The sequence below is a fragment of the Channa argus genome, chromosome 8, assembly GCF_033026475.1.
Source record: "Channa argus isolate prfri chromosome 8, Channa argus male v1.0, whole genome shotgun sequence".
NCBI classification, from domain to species: Eukaryota; Metazoa; Chordata; class Actinopteri; order Anabantiformes; family Channidae; genus Channa; species Channa argus.
In genome coordinates, this window is record NC_090204.1 from 2,265,747 (window position 1) to 2,280,798 (window position 15,052).

The 15,052-nt window shown below is 39.3% G+C and overlaps 1 protein-coding gene across 1 annotated transcript in view; it reads left to right on the plus strand.

Moving 5' to 3' along the window:
* znf644b (zinc finger protein 644b) overlaps window positions 1-8,282 on the plus strand; it is a 30,369-nt gene extending 22,087 nt beyond the window's left edge. Inside the window, exons 3-6 of the mRNA XM_067513906.1 lie at window positions 442-1,005; window positions 3,158-3,280; window positions 3,536-3,632; window positions 5,133-8,282. Coding sequence (XP_067370007.1) covers window positions 442-1,005; window positions 3,158-3,280; window positions 3,536-3,632; window positions 5,133-5,310 — 962 coding nt within the window. The 3' untranslated portion in view covers window positions 5,311-8,282. The remainder of the gene's footprint in view (window positions 1-441; window positions 1,006-3,157; window positions 3,281-3,535; window positions 3,633-5,132) is intronic.
* The last annotated feature ends 6,770 nt before the right edge of the window (window positions 8,283-15,052 follow it).

Consider the following 15,052-nt stretch of genomic DNA (forward strand, 5'->3'; position numbering starts at 1 on the left):
CTTCCCATGAAATTGTTGTTACAATGTGATTCATTCTTGATAGATAAAATGTATATCTTCTCGAAATGTTATTGATCAGTCTCTTCCAAACATATAGCTCTGAAAATGAAACCATTAACCTTTGCAAAAAAGAGGAATGTATCTGAAAACTAAATTATTCCAACTTTATGGGCAAAAGTGTATTATATTAGGAATTATTTTGTATGAATGTCAACCAACTAATATTAGGGGGGGGGTGAGCTGATTTGTGTGGGACGTTTTCAAGTGTGCAGAGATTTGTTCATGGCTGCTACATTACTCCACCACTACAAGTCATTTAAATTTACAGCAGCAAAATGAGTTTCTGTTAGATGAAAGCTTGTCCAAAAGACCCGTCCAAAAATAACTAGATTTTTATTTTTCATTTTAATTACTGTGACAAACTTTTATCTTATATTACAGTTTTCAAGCCAGAAAACCAAAGAGAGTACACATGTCCCCTGTGTTGGGGTTGGTTTGATACTAAGACTGGCCTGTCCAACCATGTAAGGGGACACCTGAAACAAATAGGTAAAAGTGTTACCAGCACTAGCAAGTCCCCACTGTGCATCCTAAACGAACTTCTACGGGACAAAAAGGAACATCGTAACATCCTCCAAGTCCTCAACAAGAGCAAGTTCCCTCCACGTCCTTTAGTCTGTCAGAAGTTCATGACCGGTAATGGCTTGTTCCAGGTGTGCAGTGCAATCTCAGAAGAATTTCAGTGTGGGCCACATCCCATATTAGACAGCTTTGTACCCAAACAGGAGTCAAAAACAGAAAGGAAGAAGTTACAGGTAGAAGCACAAAAATGCCCCAAAGCCACTCCAGGCACTTTATTCGAACTGCTTAAGGTGAGACAGGAGAGTATGAAGCTCATGGCAAGAAACAACCAGGAAGCATATGCAACCAGGAAGATCTGCAATATGACCAACGATTGCATGGAGAGGATACAGATGAGCAGCGTGGAACCAAACTGGACTTATGGTATGGAGGCTTATACTTTGTGTTTGACTTTATGCTTGAACTGTTTTTGAAACGATGGATACTGTACAGTTGCTTTATGCATGAATTAAGCTTTTAATAACTCCGTACCTACAATATGCTGTATGCTTATTTTACATCAGCAGGCTCTAGAAGTGTCTGCAAGTGGACTTTACATTGTATTGGGGATGGCAGCAAATAAATCTTAAATCTTGGAAAATAGGCAGCAGTTTAGTAAATTGTACTACGATCTATACTAGGTATCCGGCGTAAAAACTGCCAAATCAACATGCAGACAATGATCCGCTGTGGCGACCCTGAACTCACGGGATAAGGCAAGAGGACAAAAAAAGCAAATGACCTATAACCTATACTAGCTATTATATCTTAATTATTATATCTTTAGCAGATATTTAGCCAAACCAGCCATAAAACATATTACGAGAGACAAGACCTCATTCATTTTCTGAAATACAGCAACTGTTCCTATACTAATGTCCAAAACATGTAATTGTTTTTAATTCCTAATGAGTTGAAGGATAATCATCAAGTATTTGTATAAGGCAATACAGTTATAATGTGCTATTATAGCACTTTTCATAATTCTTCTTTCCAAATGGAACCATAACCCTCGCAATATGTGGCCTTTGGCTATGCTTTCTAGTTCTCTCTTTATTTTTCAATGAATTATCAATATAGCAGCCTCTAGTGACAGTCCGCGTAAGACTAACACTTTTCGGCCGTACCAGTATGTATATAACGACATCTCTGAACATCTGCATTTATCCGCGTTTTTTCACTCCATTCCTATTTAAATTGAGCTGAAACAAGGCATGGCGTGATGACACACTACCATTTTCATTCAGGTTAATTATATTAAAGGGAAAGTTCATGTGAGCCCTCAGGAAGTGATTACAATTGTTCCTACTTTCCGTATTGCTTGGAGTGACACAGTATCTCTCGACACAATATGCAGTACACATCCATGTAACCACATTCTTCTAATGTCCAACCTGTGGGGGTTTAAATAGGACTGTCTTCAGGTCCACATCAGGACTTTGGAATGGACATGAAAAGAGCTGACAGTGAAAAACCAGTGCTTGTGACCTGCATACTATACGTAGACAAAACCTGCAAAGACCTGCTTCATTTGAATAGTGTTATTATAAATACACACCAAAGTGTCTTTGAAATGCATATTAAAAAGTTATGATATCCACTGTACAGTATGCGGAGTTGAAAGCTCGTAACCCATGGTTACACAATTTTGTTTATTGTCTGCCCAAAATCAAACTCCTAGTTAGGTAGAAAAGATTTACAAAGATTTAAAATCAAAATGCTTTGTGAATTTCAGTTTTAAACTGGTACATGTTTACAGTAAACTCCCAAAGATGTGTGTGTTTGCTGTGTGTGTAATGTTTTTTATCTTACCTTTTACAATATTGTATTTTTTTTATCCCTGTTTTGTATTTGACACAGTGTCATCATTGCAATTTAAAGACAAATTTCAAATTAATTAACAGAGCATTTTATCTCTCTATTTTCTCAGTGCAATGACATGTTTGTATTAGTGTCTTCAAGATAAAACATTGAAAAAATAAAATTAGGTTCTTTTTTCATTTTTAAGATCTTTTAAGAATCGCATTTTAACATCTTATTGAGAATTGTGCACAGTATAATCATTGACAGTTTTCTGTCATAGAACTAATAGATCTGTAATGTTTTATGTAGTTTATTATTCATCTGTGACTTTCATGAGGTGGTATTCTGTATGTGGAAATAGCCCCCCCCCCAAAGACACAAGATTGTGTTAAACTTAAGCAGTAACACTTTTCAGTCAGGAGAGTGCAAATAAAATGCTTTGAGTGAAACCAGATGGAAAAATACTTATGATCACTCTGGGAGTAACAGTTTTGCTTAATATTAAAATTATTGCATGATCTAAGCTGCTTTTCTCCTGAAATACCAACTGACTTGTGATGATCCTAAACCTTGATTTGAGACATGCGCTAAATTGAATTTAAATAAACCCCATTCTGTCAAATTTTACACTAAAGCTTAAAGATAAACACTCAGTTGTACCTTTTAACATTTTGAGCCATCATCCTTATTGTATTTGAGTCTAATTTACTTTTTACAATGTTCTGTTTTTCAGGAGAATGTGATTCAAGTAATATTTGTATTCAGTGTAACAGCACCTTCCCTGCTGATCTCTGTCAGTCTGGCTCACTTCAAACCTATGCACACAGGAAGAGGATTGCCATTTTGGAAAAACCAGGTAAGCACCTGATAATGAGATCTACAAAAGAAGAATGTCAACAAATGCTTTTGGCCCTGTAATCACAAATGCAATTTAAGTGAAGAAATAATTAACGTAATTCAAGTGGTTCGATCTGTATAACCAAATTAAGAAAAGAGTGAATATTTGATGTAGATGGATTATTTGCTTTGTGATCATTTATTTATGTTACAGGTCAATTTAAAACTTAATACATTCCCCTAGATTAAATGGTATTATGTCTTGTTTTTTTAGGCTATGATTATAAACGGAAGAAGCCAAGACCAAGGCCTGGGCTAAAACAGAAGATTCTACCTTCCTTGAATGCTGAGATATACACACTCACCTGCAGGTACATTGAAGGAAAGGCTACAAATCTAGCCATGGTTTTCTGAAGAAAGAGTAAATTGAGAAGTTTTTCTTTACAATTAAAGGTTTATTACATGTATGTAGGGCCAATTGCTCACCAGCCTTGTAAGACACAAGGGTACAACTAGAGATCCCACAAGGGTGACAGTGAACCTTGTGCAGTAGATTAGCGTCTCAGAGGAAAGGAAGTGCTTTCTACAACACTAGGTCGGAAGAGCTATGCCATAGTTCCCATTATACTGCTATGGCAGGGGTAGAATAGGTTATGACCCTGCAGTGGCACCTCATCCTCTGCACAGGCCTGCAGTGTAGTATTCTAAACCCTAAGCCCGTCCTATTAATAGGATAGGCCCAAAGGTTTACCTTAAAAAAAAAAACAACAGCTGAGGGAGTTCTGTTAGCTGGCCTGTTTTTAAGTTATACAGGACCCTACAGGACCACCACAGTACCAGCACCTGGCCCTGTGCCTTTGACAGTAAATCAGTGGCACAGGCAAAGCAATTTACCAATTTGGAACTTGGAGTGTAAGGGCCAGTTGCCCAGCTCACTGGGAGATCCACTCCATGGCCTAAGCATTAACCATTTGCAGTCTGGCAATTTCTCCTCTTCTGAACTTTGGTAAGGGGCAGCTTCTTGGTGTCTTGGAGGAAGGCTGTCCTCCTCTTAGAGAAGCACAACCACACCACGATGATCATCTCACCTTCATCTTGCATCTTAGAGTGAGAAGACGCCACGCTCTGTTGTCATGTGTAGCACTTGTGTCTCAATTCAGGGACTGTATCCTTCGAAGGCTAAATTTGAAGACCAATGGCAACAAGGCTGTTCCATTTCAAAGGCTCATTCTAATGCAGCCTTTTTCCCCTGGCATTGGCCTGTCTTAGAGCCCTGGTGGGTGGATACTTTGTGGCCAAACTTATCCCAAGATTCTTTGCATGCCGCTGTTTAAAAGAGAAGAGCGCCTGCCCGGGAGCAGCTGGTGACATAAATAGGGAATCATCTGTTGACCAGACCATCCCATTTCTGCTCGACATTTATGATGTGCTACGGCCATACAGTATGCCTATGAAGACAGCGTAGACAACATACTTTGAAGGATGTGGTCACTGAATTGAGATGCAACTTGTCAACAGCTCCCCCTCTTTAAATAAATTGAGGTGACCAGTGATACCAGTGGCATATGAGCCCCGTAATACACCATCCTCCATTAGCCCCATTTTTTTTTTTCCCAAAAGCCCCACAATTAGCCAACTCTTCATGAGAGCAACAACTCTAGGATTCTCTTGAAATTAAAAAAAAATTCCAAGTGCCATCTGCTCATACAATGGTTTATCCTACATTAATGCACAATACAAGTCCTCTGGAAAAGGTGACTGTACAGACTAAACCCCATATGTAATATGGAAAAACTGTAGAAGTCTTTCTACAAAAAGGAACAACTCACTTCTGCCGCAGTGACTGATTTCCCTATACCTTATTTTTGCAGATTCTGTGACTTAGTCTTCCAGGGTCCTCTGTCTGTTCAGGAGGACTGGATCAAGCATTTGCAGAGGCACCTTCTGCATACCAGTGTTCCCCACACAGGGACTGGGATGGTGGAGGTTTTGGGTCTTCATCATAAAATAGAAATAAGCATGTCTCACGAACACACAGAACTTGTGTAGAGGTAAAACACTCTGCAACTTCCTGTTGCCTCCAGAATTTGCACACTGTTTATATGTATAGGAAACAATATTTTAGATTAGTCTGCTAATGTTTGTAGGAGTATATAAGGAGTACTTAACAATACATGCATTTCAAGAAAAGCAGGGATGCTGTTTATGATGTAAAGAAATTGAAAATACAATGATTTGCAAATTATTTAATATCTATATTTGTTTGGAAATAGTAAAACAAACTACATACATACATACATACATAAAAAAGATGTATAGGTATATATGTATAGAATCAAAATTACATTTCACATGATTTGTGACTCACTGCATTCTCTTTTTATTTACATTTTACAGTGTTCCAGCTTTTCTGGAAATTGAATTTGTAATAACAATATTTTATATATATAAGCAAAAACACATTGCTATGCTTTGCCTTATCAACTTAGTATATACAATTGATATGATTGCGGCAGTTTAGAATGGCCTATGTTAGAAAGATGTTCCCATATGTTTGGCATAATTTTAAAATGTGCCTTGTTATTACGAAAATACATTTTATTATAATTACAAAATGAAACAAAAAATCCAAATATCTAACTTGCCTGTAACTTTCTGTGCCAAAAAAACCACCATCAAAGGAAAGATAGCTCAACAGAAAGGAAAAATGATAAGAGGAGCGTTGCCACTCCCATTCTGGCAACATACATGAACCGGAGCATTTGAATAAAGTTCAAGTCTTATTTTTGTTTTAGAGCTGACATAAAATAGATCTGTGCTCTTGTTAGGCGGCGCACACGGGCTGTTATTAGTTTGCAAGTGCTTTGTAGGATTTCACCTCTCTGTGCCTGCATTAGAGAGACCACCCCTCTTAATCAAAGTAATGTTCAAGATGCTACACTATGTTGGGACAGCTTGTTCTGTCGTTGTTTGTTCTTTTGCTTAACCTTCAACCATCAGAGTAATTACTGAAATGTGGCTCTCATTATAGCTGTGACATCAGCATATTTTTGGGAACAGAAAATTCCTGTTATAACCATATATATTGCAGCAGCTGTGTATTCCTAAAGGCGTGGACTTTGGTATTTTTGGTTCTCATATGGGTGAGAATGTGTTGTAATTATCCAGTGATCCTAACTTACCACGGTGTGTATTTTTCAAGTTAGCTGAGACAGTTTCAAACTTTCAGACAGAAAGGTGGGCAGTGGGCAAAGACGGCATATTATTTTTGAACTCATGATGCCATTGATGATCATTCTTTTTTTTTACCTTTCAACCATTCAACTACCCCAGCACAAATAAAAAGACCCACATCAAATAGTACTATATCTGATAGTACTATATCACAGACTTAACATGTCTGTGCTCTAATCTGCCGAAAAAAAAAAAACAACTTTAGAAGTTTAACACTATTTTTCTGTAAAGTTCTATATAAGAAGGAAATTGTATTATTATGTGCTGTAACACAAATACAGAATTAATATGAATGCGCTGGCAGCAAGGTTGTGGAGTAGGTAGCCCTGCCTCCTCGCAGCTAGAATGGCCCCGGTTTGAAACCCTGGCTGGCTGCGGCCTTTCTGTTTGGAGTTTGCATGTTCTCCCCATGCGTGCGTGGGTTTTCACCGGGTTCCCCTATTTCCTCCAAAAGTCCAAAGAAACGCATGTTCCAAGTTAATTAGTGACTGAATGGTCTGTAGGTGTGACAGGTTGTCTGTCTGAGTGTCTCTCTCTGTGTTGGCCCCGACATAGACTGGAGACCTGTCCACGCTGGAGCCCACCTCTCATGAATGGATAAATTGTGGCTGCATACTGTACATTTCTTTCTATTCCATCTTTCTATTTTTAGTTTTTCAGTCAATTAATATAATATATGAAACAAAAGGAATAGAACTGTAGCTTCAACTAAGTAACAGAACAATTTACGCTGTCATTTTTTGATGAGGTATCATACTGTTCCTAGTTAGGTATTTATGTATCTATCCACTATATGTATAATTGTTTCCCTATCATACAGTACAATTCAAGGTTGTATCATTATAAGTTGGTAAATTATTCCTAATTTCGATATAATATACAGTATATCTTACTTCTCTACTCAGGCTTGGCTTTTTAGACCTAGTATTTGACAAATTCAAATCAAACTATTTTAGTTTTATGTAAATATGTGTTTAGAAATCTGCGACAACTTGCATGGTACAATACTGTTACTCCTATAAATTTAGCAAATTATGCTTTGATTTCACAGCCCATTCTACTTAATAAAGAAACAGTTGGTTGTAGATATTGGTGATAGCTCTTTGTGACTTCACACTGCAGTATTAAGTAGGATCTGCCTAATCAGTAATTATTCTGAGATTATTTGCTCCAGCAGTTTTAATGGAGTACACAAAGAGTTAGACAACGGTGTGGATAAAGTAAGCTACCTGAGATTTTTTGTTTTTAGAAATAAAGTAGTGAATGTGTAAGAGACTGTTATTTATCTAATAAGATCCTGGAGATCAACCAAATGTTTGTATTTGTGGTCAAGTGAATATATGAGCTGTGAATATACGAGCCCGTCATTGAAACTATGATTCCAATTTACTCCAGAGGTTTATTGGTTTTACTGTAGTTCTGCCACTGTACATCTGTATAAAACAATTATATACTTCACATATTAATGAATGCTTGTGACACTGGACGAAGAGGTTGTTCATTAATCAGAGTTTTAATCCCCAGCTCCTCTTGTCCACATGTCCTCAAGCAAAACACTGGATCCTAAGTTGCTGCCGGTGCGGTGGTCTGCCTAAAGAGTAAATGTAAATGTTCATTTGAATAAATCCGTTTTTTTTTTCCTCATTCATATACAGATGTGACAATATTCGCTCCAAATCCACAGTCCTCTTTCTGTTCAAAGTATGTATTTAAAGGTTCAACTGGGCTGAAATAAGTCCTCAAAAGCCTGGTTGAGTGAAATAAAATGGATTTCTTCCAAAATGCGTTTTTGTGTTTCCCCGATGTCTCATAATAATTTCAGAACAACTTTGGTAAACATATTTGCACGGGAGGGGGGGGTTATATGTTTTGTTTGCCATCACTGATAGTAAAAGTGCACTAGGGCAAAGGGCTTTCTTAATGGCCACTAGTCTCAAGATGACCTTAAAACTTTTAAGGCTTCTCGACATCACCATCAAGAAAGAAGGAGATGTGATTATTAGTGGCACTTTCTGACTAACAAGATCTGTGGGGCTGCACTGACCATTTGCACTGCATCTCAGCAAAGTACTGGCAAAACAAGACTTTGTGGATTTGGTTAGTCTGGGGTTACCTGGTGATGACCTTCGAACCTTGTTAATCTCATAGTTGAGGCGATGACCCTGAAGGTGAAAGAAAAAAAAAACAACGTTTTCGGTACAAACTTTTAAGAATTCAAAGATTCACACACTTTTATCCTATACTTTTCTCCCAGGGAAAGTATTTGATTATTACAGAGCACCAACACTTTGAACTGCTTCTTTAAGTTTGTTAAAGACGTGTTATGTGATAATGAACCATTCCCTGTCCCCACCACAGAATCCCATTGTATTTGTTATGTTTAACGAAAATTGTTGCACACCTTTAGTGTAAAAGATGTAGATGTCAGCATCACATTGCATCATTATTCCCAACAGAAACTAATTTTAGGGCTATGTGCTATTTTAAACTTCAGATTTTAGCATTTCAGCCCGAGTATTTGATGTATCCAGTGCTTGATAGCCACTTCTGGGTTTTCTACTTACCAATGGCAAAGGGGGATAACCCTGCAGTTTATCCTGGGCAGTATTTAAAGCAGCGATCAAAGCTGTACAAACCAATTGTCATCATGTTTCTCCGGAGGGAATTTTGAAGTACATTAATGCTCCTTCTTTGGGAAATAATTGTGCCACTCTGTGACTTCATTAGGTCTCCTGGCTGTTTCAAAAGATGTTCTCTCTGGAGGTTGAAAAGCCACATCGCTGGCAGACAGCATCCCAAGGGGCTGAATGAATAAAAAAAAGGGAGATTATAATGAGATTGAGTTTGCCATGACCAGAATTGGGCTTTTCATTATTCCACTGGCTGGAGAGAGAGAGAGAGAGAGAGAGAGAGGGAAGGCTGACATAAAGAAATGTGTTGTTGCAGGACCCACACTCACCATCTGCCATGAGGGTCCAATGGTAGGCAGCCAACGCATGCTTATCATTGCCATGAGTATAAAAGGGGCCTCCTCTCTGGAGACTGCTCCATTAAAACTGCAAATGCCCACCAATGTATGCAGAAAACAGGGAAAATCTGCATTAAATTCAGAAGTAACACTTGCTATTGATCCGGCAAATTAAAATGGAAAGAAACGTGAGATAACCTGGAGTTCCGTCATGATTTTGTGTTGTTTATTAGTCTGTGAAGTATATTTTAAACTCAGTTCTTTCAATCTTGAAGTGAACAGCTTGTCTGCTTTTATGTCTGTTTCTGTGACCTGAGAAAGTGTGAATTACTGAACACGACGTTTGTTGTCAGATATAGGCTTGTGTTTTTCCCATTCATTGTTTGTGGCAGCAGTGATCCAGAGATCAGGACCATTGATCATGACCTGTCCTTCCAGTTATTCAGCCACAGACTGTCTTCGTGTGAAAAATAAAAAGGGGAAAAAAAAAAGAGAGAGAGAAATCAATAGGTTTCCATTATCTGGTTGGGCAGTGTCACTGGCCTGTCAATGATCCTGTTACAGCGGTGGTACAAGGGTGACACAGGCCCACACTCAATTGCTGCTGACAAGAGGAAAACATGCTGACAGGCACCGGGAACAAGTTGGAACACAGATTTGCACTTCAAGCATCCGTCCGAGGAGGTATCGTGCAAGGCCACCACGCAGCAAGGGGCAAGCTCAGTTGGGGTGCAGTGGAGGGGCTGGGGGGGGCGGGGGGGGGGGGGTGCGAGGGGATTCCCAGCCAGCCTCCTTCTACTGTCTGCCAGTCTAGCTTGCTACCACAAATGCTTTTATCCTCCCATAAATTATTCACCTCTGGATACACCAAAGGAAACTCTGTTGCACTGATTGTGGCCGAGGGGAAATTCATATAACCTACAGCTGCACCCACTGCTTGGCCACTGCTTTGCAAACCCTACCTGCAGATTAGGTTGGTAGTGTGCAGCGTGTTTAGGAATATAGCTAAATTATTATGAAATTACACCAGATTCAATTTTCTTTTACAAAAAATGTAGGAAATCTCATGGTATATTTCAATTTTTATAGGAAATAACCAAGTTAAACACCAGGGTCTCTTGCTCTCTCTCTTTCGCTGTCTAGCTCCTCACCTACAAATAAAACGCGAGCCTCTCATCAGTCAGTCCAGATGGCCAGTCAGAAATTAAGGGAGACATCAACTGTCTCATGAAAGAACATGAATCAATATATTTTGACAAGGATCAAATGTGCTTCAGATGAACCTTTTGGCCCATCGCAAAACAGTCTTCCTCCTCTTGTCAAACCTCTTCATTTTTGTTTGTCTCCATGTAATGATCAGATATCTCAGGACCCCCTGTGGGTGTGGAGATCACTTTCAGCAATCAAAGATAACACCTCAGTATCGTCATGTGGGATTCGCAGTTTACCTATATGCACAGTAGCAGACAACATAAATTTTTCATCATGTATTTCTGCAGCTTATGCGCAATTGTTTTCCTTCACGCTTTTGTCTCACGCAGGCCCCGGGACATTGTGACGTCATGCAGCTTGTTAACGTGCTTGGGATTTTAAAAAAACAAAAACAAAACTCCCCTACATTATTTTTCAATTACACATACATATGTGTACATATTTCCTTCTTATGTAGGCAATTCAGTCTATAATGACTGGGGAATTCAGGTTAATATGTTGACAAGATTTAACAGCAGCGGGTCATGTTGCACAACACGCATGGCTGCCTCCGTTCACTCCTGCAGCTGACAGGTCCTAATCATGCGCTGCCCTAAAGGCACTGGAGCACAGAGGGTTTTAATCACTGAATTATAGACCAGCGCTAGGCTTCAAATTGAGACGTAATTAAAGTCAAAGTTGCAATAATTGTTTCGGCTAATTGGGCAAACAAGTGCGTTATGGCGCGGTTACATTAGCGGCTGTAATGACCGGAGTCAGATGATGTGTGTTTTTGTAAAGAGAAGAATAGTTTACTTTTTTGCTTTTTGAGGCTAAAAATAAACAGCTCTATAAAGCAAAACAGAAAAAAAAACCCGCATATTTTAAAGAATCTAAATGAATACAATGGCACCAAATATTCAGTCACTTTGTTTAATAATTCAGTGACTCATCTCCATCATAAAACGATCTGAGCATGAGCAGCAGCATCAAAGTGTCATTTACAGTAAGGAGATTAAAATGCGGTCCACAATAAGTCCGCGCCCTGACGTCCTCGGCGACGCCGCACCTTCGGCTACATCATTACTTCCTATTACTGTAATTACCAGGCAACCAAATGCCTTAAGAGCCGGAGCTGCAGTAGGTGTGACGGGGGGAGGCGGGGGGGAAACTGGTCAGGGAGCAGCTGCCCTGCATCCCGCCGGGCGCATGCTGACCTCCTTTTTTTTTTTTTTTCCTATCACTAAACTGGAGACTTGACAAGCCATACGAGCACGCAGCGTTTTGATTTGGATAAGGGGAGAAATGTAGAATATGAGCCAGAAATGACGAGTCAGGCAGGATTTCGGCTACAGCCAAATAAATATCGAGAAGAGAGGAAGAGAAAAAAAAAATCCAGATCTTAACGTGTGTGTTTTTTTGGGGGGGGGTTGAAAGTGTCTGTAGCGATCCATCATATTACACCCGGACTGCTGGAACCGCTTTCCCCTTAAATATGGACTGCCATCCTCATTCAGTCATATTTGTGTCCATCTTTGGGCCACGATTTAAAAAAAATAAATAAATAAATAAAAGGAAAGAAAGAACATGTGCTGTGAAATCCCGCAATCATTCACACAAAAAGTGAATATTTACGCTTGTGATTGCATCCCGGTAATCACTTAGAGGGGTGTGAAACGGCTCGATGGGATTTAAAACTGTTTACTAACCACTGGGCCCATGAGCTTAATGTGCTGCCGGTGCCACTGTACAGGGTCATAGTCGGACAGCAGGGGGCGCTGCTCAATTCTTTCTGAGAGCAGGAGGAGACACAAAGTGGCTCCACTGAAATTGTTAGAAAACAATGATGAAGAGCATAATAAAATGATATAAACAATAAAATAATAACAGGTGAAATTTAAACAATGGGTTGGGCTTCAACATTGCAGAATGTTGCATTTTTGTGTATGTTTTTGTCCCTGTGTGTCCTAATATTTCAGACTTAGCCTCCTTATTGTGGTGCGTTTAGATATTTTTAGCGACTGTGGAATCATGTGCCAACATGGGCCCAGCTTTCCCAGCCTGGATGGATTTCCCTTCTTTTGGGGCAGTGAGTTCCAAGAACCGGTGCAGCAATCAAGCTGACACCCAGACCTCCTTTGCATGTGATCCCTCTCCTATTTTATCGGTTTGAGGTGGCTAGTGAAACCTCCCATCTCCACCTTGATCTCAGGACACACAAGTGTGCAGAAGCTGCGCAGATTGTGTCGGTAATCAAACACATCTCAGGAAAAAAAAAACCAAAAACAACAACAACAACAAAAAACATCTTTTCCTTTGTCGCGTTTGGAGAAAGAGAAGAATTTAATTACAACGGCGGGTGTATGCAGGCACGGAAAAAATAGCAGGCGACAAATGAATATACAGAGCAAATGACAAAACATGAGGGGGAATAACTGACAGATGAAAAGACAGAGGATGTGCAGCTAACAGGCAAAACGCGCCGCTACAAAGCCGCGCACACCTTTGAGAGCAAGAGTTTGTTTTATTGCACCTCTCCCGGGTTGCATCTCCTGTCGATTTGCAGAGAAAGAAGGGGGGTAAGCGAACATGCTCTGTTTAAGAAACAAAGATGCAGATTAGATTGGATTGTGACAACACACAGCTCAGACTTCATGGCCCACAGCTCATATCTCAGCAATGAAAAGAGAGGGTTGAAAAAAAAATCCACTCTGCGCGCTTGACAACACTTACCGTCATCCTGCAGAAAGTAAATGCAAATAATGAGGTGGCATCTGGAAATAAATAGTGGAAGTTAAGACAGATTGATAACAACTCTGGTCGCTTAAGCCCCAATGGGTGGCACTCCACATCTTTATTTAGACGTTTCAAAGGTATAGACACAAATCTGAAATAATACAAACAATGTATAATGTGATAAACGTGAATTTGATGGATTTTGCACACAAATATGTAAATATTTGTATTTCTAAAATAGAAATGAAAACCCCAAAAGGTGTTTCTTCGTGCACACTGAGGCGCAGTGGATTTGGGCGTAGCCAGCACCAAGAAACGAGCCATGTGGAACATGTACTTTAAGTACACGGAGTTGTCACCTGTTCTGTGGTACCAGGCTCCATGTCAGCAGGAGCCTCACAGCCAGGATGCTGCTCCACAACAGGCCTGCAGGGGAAACACCTACACTCACCTTCAACACACCTTCTTCTTGCAGCTGGACCTATAGATCACAGCCTATATTGAGGATATCACGTGAATAGTAGCATGTGGTGATAATGTATTTCTTAGTATTTTTAAAATGTGGATTTCAGATGGTGAGTTGTGCGTGATCCTCCACTGATTGTTATAATTTTGAGCTTTTTTGTGAGTCCGTTTTATAGGACGAAAAAAATATATAGTTATACATCCAATACGATTCAAATACTGATTACAATTGCCAGGCTTTATAAATATATATTTAAAAATAAAAATTGCAATAAAGGCAAAGCATGGAAAGCATATCCTGTTCTTATGATTCTAAATAACAAATAAATACAGTAATACACAAACATCTAATTAAAAAAGTTTTCTGTTTTTTTTTTCTTTTTAAATTTTAAATATTTTCTTTTTTGTAGTTTTCAAAACTCACGTGACTCCTAATTAGGTGATGACCTCACTGAAATCCCGGAAATCCGCCTATTAGTGCGTTTTTGGCTGGCAGCAAACGGCAGAAAATGTAAGTTCAAACTGCTTCTGCCTCTTTAGTTCTTCGCAATTCGACTCTAAGAGCTTATGGTTCTTAAAGTTGTGCTAATTTATTAGAAATCTGCGAGTCTGCCGCTTGAGAAAGAGACCTGTTCGCGCGTTTTACTCTAAAAACCGTTGATGAAACTTTGTGATACACAACACACCGTCAGTCTCACGGCTGCTTGTTCCCTTTGAATGAGTGAGGGCCTGATCTTCCTACATGCTCTCCTGCTCTGGTCCACCCGTTCCCAGCATTCAGAGTCAAGAAACAGGTCTAAAGGTACGTCTGAATGGCCAAAACGTCGTCTCAAGAGTTTTTTTTTTTTTTTTTGAAGATGTAAAAACATTTTTCTCATGAAATACTTCATAGTTTTGGCCTCATGTAGTTGAGCGGCTAACAGGTTTTAAGCTTAAGCAACCCTGCTTTTACTACTTGATTATAATAGTCAGGGCAAAAAATGCTTTTATGCAAAATGAGCTATAACACACTAGAGACTAACAGGGACATTGTTGTTTTCTAAATAATCACAAATTCCTGTAAATCAAACAAACCTCTAATCATGCTGTGGGAAGTCATCTTCATACTACACTTTAAATGCTTTTTGTCGTCCTCTTTCGCGCTTTGTGAACTGTAACAGTACACAGTGACAGCCTTCCCCACAGGCCTCAACATTA